A 14,920-nucleotide genomic window follows, 5' to 3' on the forward strand; every position below is an offset into this window, starting at 1 on the left:
TTCGCATCACTTGATTAGCTGAGCTCTTCTCCTGGAATCGATGTGTACACTGATGTTTTATGCTTGTATAATAACCTGCTTTTGAGCTTCACGGAATTTGATGAGTTAAACCTGGATGTTAGGACAGTATTGTAAAGCAAGCAATTGTCATTTAGGGACTGATCTACATGACAACTTGTTGAGGTTCATCTGTTGCATTTTCCCAAGTTCTTGGGGTTCGAAAGCTGTATTTACAAAGGGATATCCCCCAGAAGACGTGGTTGAAGTTCCTCTACACTCAACAATTGGTGATCTAAAACATAGTTTTGAAAGATTTGTTTCCTCTCTATCTCTTGAAGAGTTCTTTCTATATTTAATGAAGGTTAATTTTGATAACATTGTTCGAGAGTTAAAACAGCCTCAAGGAATTTAAACAAACTCTCTTGTGAAAAGGGCATTCATTAATTTGAGGTCATGATTAATAATCTCATATACCGCAATAAAATGGATGTCAATAGTCTGTTAGATTATCCGAGTGAAAATGATACATATTTAGAAGTTCAGAGGTTAGAAGAAGTTGTGATACCATTGGACAAAACAATGTTAGCGATGAAGTTGAAGACGATATAATATTTGGAATCAGTTACACATAAAGAAACACTTATTGCGCCTAGAAATCTTTACAATTTTTTGATGCAGTTTGAGAAGACAACATTGAAATTTTTGGATGCTATAAGAAAAGTTAGAGATAGTTCAACTAGATTTAAATTTTAACCCAAAAAAAACTATAATTATATTTTACTAAATTGTCTTTTATATTTTTGTAATTTTAAAGAACTATTATTTTATAATATGAATGAAACTATTTATTTATATAGGGAAATTCCAAAATATATTACTCATCATATTATCTTATGAAATCAGTGATTTCTTCCACTGACCCAAGTTGCAACCGAAGAAAAATATTATCTTCAACAAATAAATGCATTTTAATAGTGATGTATTAATACTTGTGCATTGCTAGTGTCCAAAATTTCAAGTTTAGGCCCTCCCTAACCTAACACCTTTATAACCAACTTCTTGTGATCTAAAATTTCTAGCTCATTTAATAGAATTGTGCTTATAGATTAGCCAGTTGGCCATAATATTTTTAGGCATGATACAAATAAATATTTTTAACTTGGCTTCAACTAACAACTAAATACTATGCACATTTAGACACCTTAATTTGTCATTTCGTCCCAACTATGGCTCATGAACACTTAATATTGACGTGGCACATCAAATTTGGAGGTATCTAGATGATCATATCGTAAGTTGAATAACTGACACAGTAAAATAATTTGTAGAGTGTTTAGTTGTTAGTTGAGAAGACGTTATTTAATTTGTTATGGTAAGGTCAATTTAGTGATTGTTCTTCGAATAGAAAGAAAGGAAAACACAGAGCAAGAGAAAAAGTCTTGGTATATTTCATATCATTAGAAGTTGAGGCCGCCACGCTTATGAAAGGATTATCAAGTATTAACAGTAATTAAGGATTAATTAATGAAAATGAAGATCAAGTCTGGTGGCTAAACAAATATGTTGTTATGATTAAAGAAATATTTGAAGAACAAGTTAATCAATTATATGTATGTATGAAAGACGTTATCCTGAAAAATTTGAGGCTGAAAAAATGCGACTTTTATTAATTTGATTTGATTTATAGATTTAAATTTTTTATATAAATAGTTCAATTTGATATATAAATTTTTTAAATCAATCCGATTCATGTACACCCTGTTAAAAATATTAGGATATTACTTCAGAATAATGTTCCTTGAAAAATATGTCATTTTAGGAAGACTTAAGCCAATTAGGAGTCAGGTATATTTTATGCACCGCTACCTTGTCAAAGGTCTTTGATTTGACATTACCTTAATTAAAACAATTAACGTTTGTTCAATGGTTTTTGTGTTAATCTAATTTTTAAGGTAATTACTATTCACTAGAATGTGAAACTAGACGATAGTTTTTCTACACATGGTATAATAATATGATTATTGTACAAAGTCTGAATTTTTTTTTTCATTTTTAATCAGATATCTCGAGTTTGAATTCTAAAAATTAATTTTTTTAAAAGGGACATTTTTAACTTCAATTGACTCAATGTGAATCCGCATTGATTGAACCAGTGAGATTTGGTATGATATGCCAAATGATTAAACAAAAATAAAATGTATAAGGCTTCTAAAGAAACCACATGGAGACGGAGAATCTTAGTAGCTCAATTAGTTGAATATCTGAATGTTCATGTTGTCGATACGAGTTTGTTTTTCTACCTTGTAATCCCCTAATCATATTTTTTTTTTTTTTAAAATAAAAATAAAAATAAAAAATAAATATATATATATATATATATATATATATATGATGAAGACAGATTATTGTGCTTATGCAATGAAAGGGATAGAAACAGAAAAATGTATTGACCCAACTGCTCTTTATTTTTAGTGATGAGATGATATTAATATTATATACCCAATAAGGAGAAAATATCGACTTTCTCTGGTTACTATCTTTGATTCTTTGAATAAAAAACAAAAAGTAAGAAGGAAGCAGGTAAATGAAATTAATTAATTACTAGAAGTTACTTATAACTAACTACTACTAAAAGAGTAAGTATATGATTTTGTCAAAACTGCGTTGTTTCAATATATTATAATAATCCCTCGAATAAACACTCTGGAATTTTATTTTTAAATTCAATATTTGGAATAACTTCTTTGAAGTAATTCAAATAAATATGGTTGATTTTCTGATAAAAAATGGCAACCACATTGTTTAAAGAATTTTATAATGTTTGGGTAGTTAAATTCATATGTATATTTTGAAAAGACGGCCTTTAGTCCCTAATTTGGGGATATTTATTATAATTGAAACGATACAGAGAAGATTAACATGACTCCGTGCAAATATGACACTCATATATTTGATCTCTTCTATAGTTCTATTGGATAAAATTGAAATGGTCTTCGTGTATTTGATCTCTTCCATTTCTGTCTTGTTCGTTGTCAAATTATCTAATGGTGTAAATCAAATGTTCCAATCATTTGACCTAAAATAATTGTTGTAAAATAATCAAATTTCTGACTAATAATAAAGTAAATCTTCTGTTAACTTTTGAAATATTCATTGAAATTTTTTATCAGTTATCTTGCTTGTAAGTATCAAAGAGACATGTTGTATTGCAGTTTTAAATTCTAATACTCAAAATGATTAATAAAATGGGCGAAAATTATAAGATACCATGATTCAAATCCCAGCAAAAAGAAAATTCAATAAATTAGTTAAGGTGCACGTAAAATGGCTCAAACATCATATGATTACGAAAACCAATGGGAAACAAACACCATTTCATTTTACTCTAAAAAACAGTTACAATACAATTCTATTGAACCAGCAGCATAACTAATTGTTAACAAACATAAGTTCTAAAACTTCTTATTTACAAAAACATGTCAAAAGAGTGACTAAATTTCTAGTTCAACTCAAACATGACAACAATGTACAAAATCAGTAAAACAATTTACAATGCATAAAGTCAACTTACAAAAAAAAGGAACCAAAAATTCACAATTTTCAAGAAGAGAATTCAGCACCCAATCAAGGATGTGGTCCAGTAGTCAATGAAGTGATTGAGAACCCTCACGTGTCCAAAACTTAGCAGAGACAAAAATACTAGGTGATTCTTCCCATCTGGAGTTAGTCAAGGTGTATGAAAACTGACTCAGATACCACGGTCTCAAAAAAGAAGAAGAGAGAATTGAGAGGATCAAGATAATTTTTTTCCTTCTACATTATGACCAACTTTTCCTATGGTCATATTTACCATTTGGTCCATTCATAACACTTCTTGGTGAAATTGGTTCTTCTCTAACAACACTTTTTTCACTAAATCTTCTCATATAATCCTTCTTCCTTTTTGGTTTTCTTGTACTTATACTTGATCTTGAATCTCCCCCTCTAATTGTAGGAATCAAATACCATCCAATTGAAGTACACATTATTGCAAATGATCTTCCATAAATAGCCAAAAATACCAATATCAATATTATAGTCAAAGGCAAATAAAACATAGGCCTCTTCAAATTTTCCCACTTCATTGAACTCCAATTAGAAACACTCTTCTTTATTACCCTCTTTTCCGCGGACTCAGCTTTCCTTTCTTGACAATCTTCGTATACTTCACGACTCATTTGCTTCTTCGGAGGCTCTATTTTCTCCTCTTGATAATTCTTTGACGATTTCTTGTCCTTCAACTTGACAATAATAGGCTTAGCATCGTTGGAATTCGAAAAAACAAATCGTACGAAAGAGATATCGTCAGGGGCAATTTCGGAATAAATCCTTTGTTTCTTGTCTTCAAGATCAGCTAAAAGGGCAGAGAATTTATCAAGTCCTCTATTTGAATATGGATTATTTTTGTTGCTAGACCTTAGCAAACTTTTTTTTGTTCTTTTGGGAGTTGAACATGGGCTAAAAATTTCAATATCATCATCATCTTGATGATGAAAAGATCCACAAATAAATGGATTAACCATATTGAATAGTAATAATAATACAAAAAATTGGATTTTTTTGTTTGTTTTGGGAATGGAGAATATTTGTGTTTGTATAGAATTGTATTTCAAAGGAACCAAAAAAATATGGGATGAAATGAGCTTATTATAAGTGGGGATTAGGAAATAGTCAAATAAAAAATAGGGGACTTTGGAATAAATTTTTATTTTAAAATTGCTAAGTCTATAGAAGCTTCTTTTGAGGACATCGATGATGTTTTGACTTTCATAATTCTTGTGAAAGAGGCAAAGTAATACATATGCAAGGAAAGTATACTATGTATTGAATTGGTCCAGATCTGTTATATTGATGTTTAATGTGATGTTGTTTGATTTGATACAAGAAAAAAAAAAGACGGTTGAAATTTATTGTTTAAATAAATTATAGATTTTTGTCTGACTATAAATTATTCTATTAAGGATGAAATGAATATTTTACTAAATTCCTATCCAAAAAAGTGATTAGGGTGTCATGCGAAAACTTACAATTGTAAATCATAGAGAAGGTAAATCAGATGGCAAACAAAGCTATTCTTGCACTCTTTGTTAATGTATATATTTATTGCTGCTAAAAACAATTTTTGTTGTAGACTATTTTTTTTTGGACCGACTAAAAAAAGTGTCACGTAATATATTTACTTTGTTTCAATTTGTTTGTCTGATTTATTTTTGTACGAATTTAAGAAAGTGAAGAAAAAATTTGAATCTTATAATCTTAAATTAAAGAAATGTAGAATATATCAAAATGTAATTTAATCTTGTGATTTTAAATGTGTAATGTGCAAAATTTAAATTAAGTGTTGTCAAATAAAAATAGAGATCTCTTCTTTAAACGGACTAAAAGGTAAATAAGACAATAAATTAAATAAAGAGAGTATTTGCTCTTAAGTTGAGACGGGCCAAATTTTAAAATTTACGAAGTTCGATAATTTAGTTATTTTAAATTATTTGAAGTTTCCAGAAGCGAAAAAATATTACATAAATGAGAATGAAAAAAAATAATATAAATAATTAATAAATTTCTGTAAAAAGATGCATTATTTAAAATTAAAATTTTGAATTCGATTGAACTGGTAAACTATACTCTATCTCCATTCAAGCTCTCAAAGAGATTTTGTAACTCTTAAATTAAAAGAATACTTTTTGGTTCAAGTAATCAATTTTAACAGTCAAGAAATTAATACTTCTGGTAAGGAATTTAATGTTGCTTCCGGATAGTTCTTATAAATTATAATAATTTATCCAATTTATCAAATATTGATTGTGGTATAATAATGGATGGCTCCACTCTTAATAAGAGGTTTCGAATTTGACCTCTGAGTATAGAGAAAATTTTATTGGGAGTGTCACTTTCAAATAGACTTTGCAAAGCGCAATCTAAATTTGATCGTAGCTCTAATACAAGCTCCGGACACCGAGTAAAAAACAAAAAACAAAAAAACCTATCCAAAGTAGTACAGCCATATATAGGTTGGGGAGCCTAAATGGTAGTACTCCCTCCATCCCTTTTTAGTTGTCCACTTTAGAAATGACACACAGATTAAGGCAACAATGATTAGCACAGTGAAGTTACAATTTTACCCTTATGACAATTTTTCACTTCAAAATTACAACCACTTATTTGAATTCAAGTGAAATAAATTGGAGGGAAACAACATACACTTTTACAATTTTCAAGAAGTGTAAATAAGGGTATAATAGGAAAAAATTTGTTGTTCTTTCTTGATTTGTCAAAATGGACAACTAAAGAGGGACAACTAAAAAAGGAAATATGGACAAGTAAATAGGGACGGAGGGAGTACTAATTAATGAAATTAGGTTATTGAAAAAATAGATGGTCCTTAATATATAGGGATAAAGGTCTGAAAAATACTTCAATTTTGATCGGATTTGCTGTTGCGATACTAAACTTTCATGAGGACCTATTACCTCCCTAGACTATTTAATACCGTATTTTAAACATATATATTTGCCCACGTGGACATAAAAAATAATGCAAAATTATAAATAGTAATGTGTCCACGTGAGCACATATATACCTTTAAAATACACTATTAAATAGTTCAGGGGGATAAAAATACGGTATTAAATAGTCTAGGGAGGTAATAGGTCCTTATGAAAGTTTAGTATCGCAACAACAAATCCGACCAAAGTTGGGGTATTTTTCAGACCCTTATCCCTAATATATATCATTTCACAAAATTAATGTATAAATGACATTATTTTTCCTATTTTAACCCTTGTGAGTTAATTTGTTTTGAAGGTATGAATTTGACCAACATAAAAAAATTAAATGATTAGCTCATGTTCATTGGTCAGGTTAATTAATTAAAATAAATTAATTTTTGTTTTATTTGTTGAAACTTAACTTCAAAAAAATACTAAATAAGAGTATAATGGTAAACTTACATAGTTTCTTAAGAGACGTGAAATCTGAAATGATGACATAGAAATAGGAACAGAGGGAGTATCTTATTCCCAACCCAGGTTAAAACAATTTCTACTAAAGACGACTTAGATCTACTCTTATTACTTCTTATATTTTTAATTAATTTTTTTATGAATTACTACAACAATACATCTCAAAGTTAGTATACAATATAATAATTGATCCAAAATTATCATATGGATGACTAGCATGCTCATATACTAATTCCATTTCTTTGATTGCTCTATTCATGTGAAATAAAACTTTTTTATGCTCCCAAGCTCTCTTTCTAATGCTATGTAAAGACCTTTGTAAAAATCTCATTTATTTTACTTATGCAGTAAATATAATATATTTTTTTAATATTGATTGAGTATTTTTATACTCGATATATTCTTGTATTCTATACATTTTTATTTCATGTATAGGAAATATCATAGCATCATAAGTATGACTTGTATGCAAATATGCTAATTCTATTTCTTTAATTGCTCTATCAAAATGTAATAAAGCTTTTCTATGTTTCCATGATTTTTTTCTTATAGTATGCAAAGATGCTTGTAAAAATTTCATTTTTATGCTAGATTAAGCATGTAAATATGCAAACAGCATGTAATATGCAAATAGCATAATTGATATGTCATGATTTTTATTTCCCTATAGGTACTAAGTATTTCTTTATGTTGAGTGTTCATACAATATGATAGTGTACTATTCAAATTAATAACATGAAAGTAAAAGCTTGCATGTATACCTTCCTTCTCTTTTGTCGATTAATAGTCCTATCACTACCTCGGTAGTTCTCCCTTCAGGCCATGAACAGTTTTTCACCCTAACGACCTCAGTCTATGGTTACTTCACTACTGTTCCTCCCTAAGGCTGAAGATCGCAACCTTCATTTAGACTATCAACTGGATTATAAGAAGAGAGGTATAAAAACTGACTTTTATTTCATATCACAAATTTTTACAGCACACAACATATATATATTAACTCACAACATATTTAGAAATACTTTTCCCAGACGGGAGAAGTACTACTCACACTCACACGAATTCATATTTGGAGGTACCTAATATTTTTCTAAGATGGATGTTCTCTCAGAAAACTTAGTCTGCCTCTTCCATATGAAGTTCCTCTCCTTTTATAGATATAAGGAGGGACTTATTACAAAAGAAATTTTGTTCAGGGACCTCCCTAAACTATTACATAATTATATCTTCTAGTCCTTGCTTTTCAATAATAGCTGGGGCCGGAAGATTCCTTCGAGATAAGATAGGATGCTAATGGACGCTCCATTTGAATTTTTGCCGATATGTAGGGCCCTTCTTTTGTCTTTGAGGAAAGAAAAGAATCTCTTTTCTTTAATGCTTTATGACGTAAGCTCTTACGTCATTTTTCTTGTCCTTTCTCTTTATGCTACATCAAGCATGGTCATGATCTAACATCTTACATGCTAGCTTCCATGTTTCTTCTGTGGCTCCAAGCCTGTGAAGTTCGATGTCTAATATTCTCTCTTTGAGTTCTTTAGACTTGTTTTTCCCTTTGGTAATTAAGACCCAATCGCAGTCTTGGTCGAGGACTTTACAATCTTCTTTGTAAAATCTGGTTAAGATAGCATATAAGGCTTTGATCCCTAATGCTCTTCTTGTTTGTATCCATTTTTTATTAAGGTGAGGAAGTTTCTTGTCGACTCCGGTTGCCTTAACATTAAAATCTTTAATCTTTTCAACTGAAATATAGTTGAGAGTAGGATAGTAAGCTTGCAAATCCTGGCATTCCATCGATATGCTGTAGAATCTGCAGTAAACTCTATTGCCTTGAGCAAAGTTTTTAATTGCTTCAAACAATTTTGATGGTAATTGTGATAATTCTTTTAGATCTGGCTTAGTATAAACGCGATCTAAGTATCCGAATTCAAATAATTGAGCCGTAAAGCCCGGTATTCCATTAGGAAAGATTGATATCCTAGGAAACAAACTTGTTGTTTCTAAAACGCCATAAGTTTCTCCGCTTTCTTCAGGAAGATTGTAGATATATCTTGTAAAGGCAAGATATTCTTCTTCCTTTGGGTGTTGTTTTCCAACCTGAAAAGAAGAAAAAACTTTTGTTCCTGATGGAACTTGGTTAGTTTTACTTTCTGGTTTCCCAGATGTTCTTTCAGCTTTCGCTGATGATGAGCCTGAGGCTTCATTTGCTAGGCTTTTTTCTTTATCTTTCGATTAAGAAATTGGCATATCCTTGCTTACCATCGAGATGTTTTTGGCACTAGGTGCTAGTGGGACATCTCCTGCCACTTTGTTGGGAATAATACTCCCTTTCAGATTTGAATTCTGAGATGGACGTGTGTCCAGATGCTCACACAAGAGTAAGAATTCTCTCATGTTATCAGCTTGAGCGGTATTAAGCTGATTTATTTCGAATTGTAACATCCGAGATTGTTCAGATAGCGTTGATAGCTGATCTCTTATTTTGAAAAGTTTTTGGCTTTTTTCATCAATGGACTCATCCACTTTCTTCATGCCTTCATATATCCTATTCACTAGGATTTTTGTCTGATTGTCCATATTGGACGTTTCTAGAAATGAAATCTGCAAGAAAATTATCATTTCCTTTAATATATTCTATTGAAAATGAATGGAAAGATAATAAAACCTGCCATCTGTGCAATCTTCTGTATTGCGGTTCTGATGGTAGCTTATTAAATATTAGCCCTGAAACTTGAGTATTATCAGTTCTAATAACAAATTGTTTTGGTAAAAGGAAAGCAGAGAATTTTCTGATTCCTCTAACAATCGCTAATAATTCCTTTTCATTAGTGGAATATCTTGTTTCCGCATCATTAAAAGTACCACTTGTGTACCTGCAAATTTCATTTAAATCGGTTTGCAATAATGCTCCCCAATGATAATCAGATGCATCAGTTTGTAAAACTAGATTATCGCTATCTTCTGGTAATCTAAGCTTTGGTAACTTTGCACATTCTTCTTTTAGACTTTTGATACACTGAGTGTGTTCTTCTGTCCATCCAAGTCTATTGGATTTTCTAATCAATTTTTGTAGAACATTCCGTTTTTTTGTCAAATCCGGAATAAATTCTCCTGCATAGTTTAAACAACCTAGAAATTTTTGAATTTCTTGTTTTGTTGTTAATTTGTCAGGAAATTCGACTATCTTCTTTGAGATATGGGATTGGAGTTCGATTCCATTTTTTGAAATAATCATTCCTAAGAATTCTATTTCATTTTTATTGATGTCAGCCTTCTTTTGGCTTAACACAATTCCATTTTTTAGACAGATTTCTGAAAATTCTTTCAGATGTTTCAAATGTTCTTCATATGTTTTAGAACATATTAAGATGTCATCTATGTAGACAATTAAAAATTCTTTTTCAGAAAATATTTTGTCCATTTTTCTTTGGAATATTTGTGGTGCGTTTTTGAGTCCAAAAGGCATAACCAACCACTCATAATGACCATTAGGAGTACTAAAAGCAGTTAACTGTACTGAGTTCTCTGCTAATTTTATTTGCCAAAATCCACTTTTACAGTCAAATTTTGAGAAATATGTTTTTCCTTTTGCAAGGTTTATTAAATTATTTTTATTTGGGATAAAATATCCATCAAATAAACAATTTTTATTTAACTCTTTATAGTTTATCACCATTCGAGCTTTTCCTCTTTTTATTTCAGCATGATTTCTTACCATAAATGCTGGGCTACTATGAGGACTTTTACTCATCCTGATTAATTTTAGATTGAGTAATTCCTTGATTTGAATTTTAAATTCAATTTTATCGTCTTCATTATAGAGCATAGGTTTAACTCTGATGATTATACTGGGATCTTTTAGAGTCAAAATCGCTCTTTCATGATTTTGTTCCCATTTTTCTAATGGATTTTCTCCATAAGATTTTTGTAGATTTTCTTTAATCTTTTCTAGATTGAGACACTTGCAAGTGATTTTTCTTAGATTTTCTAAGTATTTTCTTTTAAAACCTCCATTATCTTTTTCGAGATTGTATGGATTTTGTTTTCTTGGGACTTTTATGAAATGTCCACAAGGAGTTTTTAGGCTTATCATAAATAACGTTTGATGATAATCCTGAAATTGTTGTAAAAAATCATTTCCTAATAATAAATCTGTTTCCAGTTTATCATAAGCAAATAATTTATTTATAGAAACAATTTTTGATCCTAAAATTATTTCTACCTTTTCTTTGGATTTTGTAAGTTTTTCTTTATCTCCTGTGATTCCAATCATAGAGATATTACTTTTATTCATGTCCCAATCTTTTATTAGAAAAGATTTTGCTAGACTTGCTTCAGATCCATTGTCTATTTGACAACATGTTGTTAATTTTGTATCATAGAACGTTATTTCTATGAAAACAGATACTTTGAAAATTGTTTCCTTTGGCATTATATCTTTGGTAAGAAACAAGTTTCTCCTTTATATAGCATCTCTATACCATTTTTCCCAATGCTATAATCTTCTAATTTATTTAGGAATAGATTTCCTAGAATTAATTCTTGATCACTTTCATGATTAGTGATATAACATGGAACCGTTATTCTTATGGTGTCTAGTTGTATAGGTAAGTCTACCATTTTCTTACAACTAAAATTATTACCTTCAAATGTTTGATAGGTGTAATGCTCACCTTCGTAAATTGGCATTCCATCTATTAGGATTCCTTTTACGTGGTTAGCAGTTGCTCCAGTTTGTATCAAGATCTCTTGATATTTCCATTCTGTTCCATTGAACATTCTTCCTTTTATTTTTGTTGTATTTGTTGTATCTACTTTTAAGGAATATCTACTTGATATACTTTTTCTAATAGAATTTTTACCATATTCTATTGAAAGTCTAGGGTTACTAGTACTTCCTATTTCTTGTGTCTTTCCAAATCGAATTTCATATTCGTTTGGAATGTGGGCTTGTTGAATTTCTGCTTCAACAATTCTTGCAATTCCTGCACATTCTTGATCTATTTCAATCATTCCTTTGTTTTTATATACCTTTCCATAATTTGAATTGGTAACTGTGTATAATGCTTGGTAATATATATTCATTATATGATTACCTGGTTTGAATAGATCATTTCTTTTGATCTGAAAATGCAAACTTAATGCGTCATTAAAATCAGCGTCTTTGAGTGAGATGCAATACTTTGGGTAGTATGTAAATAGGAGTTTCGTATAGGCCAGGTTTCCCTCTACTATACCAAGATTTCCTTCTCTTGCATTTATGAATCTTTCGTCTGATAGATTTATTACTATTGAACAATTTATTCCTTCTTTAAAAGTCGATTTAACTAATATTTGGATTCCTCCTAAATTAACATAATTAATTTTCTTTCTTTTCTTTTCAGGAATTTTTCTAAGAATTTGATCTATCATAGGTTTTGTTAACAGGTTTAATTTATGTTTTCCTGTTGTTTGGGTAATTTCTATTACCTTTTCAATTTCTTGATATTCATGATAAGAGATTTTGTTTCTTGCAAACACTCTTTGCATTCTGCTTAGTAGATTATCTTCTACTTTAAGATTTAATTTCAATCCTTGGATTTTTCTAAATGTTTCTCCATCAAAGGTGGCTTTTAATGCATATCCTTGATGATCTTCTTCTGTTTCTAAGATTTGAACAGAATCTTCTCTTTCTTGAATTTCTTTATTCATTTAGTCAGATTCTTCTGAGCTAGATGAATATTCTTCATATATTTCATCATAGAAATCATTGCTTTCTATAGATTTTATTGATTCGAGATCTGAATCAATTTCTAATCTATCTATTTTTGAGATTTTAACTCGTTTTTTGTTACATTCGTAACTTTTATGGCCTTCTTCGCCGCAATTATAACATTTGCATTTATCTGCCGGTTTAGATTTCGAAAAATTTCTTTTCTTTTTGTAATATTTTTTTCTAGGTACATACTTCTGTTTTGAGAAATTTTTTCTCTTCTTCAATCCTTTTTTGAATTGTTTTCTTTTTTTGTAAGGTCTGTCATCACATCCCCATTGGGTAGATGCAATTGTATCTTTACAGTAGATTTGAGTATTTATTCTTTTAGCCTTTCTTTGAATGTTATGTGACATACAAAGTTGACCAAGTCTTGTTTTTAAGAATTTTATTCTTTGACCAAGAGTATCCCCTTTTTTATTTTCTTTTTCATATTCTTCTCTGAAGTATTTTGCCCAGAAGCCTGGTAGTTTTTGATAGTATTTTTCTAAATATGGTATCATTTCCTTACTACTATCAAATAATTTGTAGTAATATTCTTCGAATTCACAAGTGTATTCTTGAATATAACTCATTTTACAGATTTGTAATTTTTCTAATTGCTCTTTTGCAATAGTCCGAATTATTTCTTTATTTTCATTTATATTTCCTTGTCCACCAAAGAATTCATTTGCAACGTATTGCTTTAAAATAGTTATTCCTTCTTGTATCGAATTTTTTAATCCTTCTAAGGTATCATTTTTAATAATATTTATTGCATCTTCAGTTAATCCTGAAAACCAGTCATTTACTTTTCCCAAAAAGGTATTTATCATTATGTAGTATTTTTCTTCATCAGTGTAATTTCCTTTTCCTAGTAGGAAATATAGGAGCATATTTTGAGATCATAGGTCTAAGCTATCTTCTGGATCTCTTTTACATTCGAGATCTAAGAATTGAGCTCCAACGTCTCCTGTTGGGAACCTATTAGGCATAAATCGTGATTTATCACTGCTATGAAAATATTTTGAGAAATCATTTTCCTTTTTTGCTTTGTTAGCAAAATTTTTATCACTATTTTCTGGCTCTTGCCATTCTTGTTTCATTGAAGCTGATGCTTCAAATTTTCCTTGGGGTCCTTCTGTTTCCCCTTTATTCATGAATACTTTTAACTCTTCTTCTGAAAGACTTAGATCTTCCATTGAGTAAACTAATTCTTCTAGTTCATTCATCTTCTTTTTTATTTTCTGGATTAATTTCTTCAGATTCTGAATTTGTTTTTAGATCATATAGATCTTTTTCTTTTAGTTTTTGCTTTTCAAGGAATTTATTGATTAAAATTTCATCCATACTTCCTTTCTGATAAGTGCTTCCACTTGCTTGCTTTTTTGACAACAGTTCTTTGATATATTTTTGACTTACTTTTTTATCAAAATTTTCAGTTTTTTCTATTAATTTTGTTATTCTTCCTGGAAGATTTTCTTTAATATAGGATATTTCTATTTCTATCATTTTTAACCGTAAGGTTAATTGTTTATTACTTTCTATGAGATCTTTTAGAGATTCTAAAATTTCTTTTAGACTCATTTTATTCTGAATAGTAATAATCAGAAGTATCCATCATGTTAATTTCATAATGAAAGCTGTAAGAATTATATATCAATTCTTGTCTCTCTTCCTCTTTTTTATTTCTAAGAGTTATTATTGAGACTATCTTTCTTTTTAGATCTTCTTCTAAATCTTTTATTACCTGTAGTATTGTTACTAAGGTGTCATATATATATACTACTTCATCATAATCTTAGCGTTGATATTAAGTTCTAATTTGAACAATATACATATTTACACACACATTTATGATGCGTTAATTATTTGCAATTCAATTTCATAATATATTTAAATTATTCGTGATTCAACTAAATAAATAAATAATGCTACCGTCTTTCCTGATGTGCCGCACCACCAATTAAATATTCAAGGGATCTCATTCCATCTTAAAATAATAAAGAGAAAAATATGTATTTGGTAATAAAATTATTAATCAAAACAAGCGCCTGAACTTTTATTAAAGTGGATTTAAATACCTTAAAACGTGCTAAAAAAATTTCCACTGCTTTAAAATTATAGTAAAAAAATGTTCTAAATCACTTATATTAATCATATAGAATACTTTTAATGATCCCGTATGCAT

At 29.5% G+C, this 14,920-nt stretch overlaps 1 protein-coding gene and 1 non-coding gene across 2 annotated transcripts; one reads left to right on the plus strand and one right to left on the minus strand.

Moving 5' to 3' along the window:
- The first annotated feature begins 2,866 nt into the window (after positions 1-2,866).
- Positions 2,867-2,970, plus strand: LOC125857308 (U6 spliceosomal RNA). Its single transcript, XR_007445634.1, has one exon. It is a non-coding gene; the product is annotated as a U6 spliceosomal RNA (small nuclear RNA).
- Positions 2,971-3,481: 511 nt separating this feature from the next.
- On the minus strand, positions 3,482-4,641 carry LOC125855289 (uncharacterized). The gene has a single exon (XM_049535000.1). The coding sequence runs from the start codon at positions 4,560-4,562 to the stop codon at positions 3,819-3,821; it is 744 nt and encodes a 247-aa protein (XP_049390957.1). The 5' UTR covers positions 4,563-4,641; the 3' UTR covers positions 3,482-3,818.
- Between the last annotated feature and the right edge of the window lie 10,279 nt (positions 4,642-14,920).

This window comes from Solanum stenotomum, chromosome 2, assembly GCF_019186545.1.
Source record: "Solanum stenotomum isolate F172 chromosome 2, ASM1918654v1, whole genome shotgun sequence".
Lineage (NCBI taxonomy): Eukaryota > Viridiplantae > Streptophyta > Magnoliopsida > Solanales > Solanaceae > Solanum > Solanum stenotomum.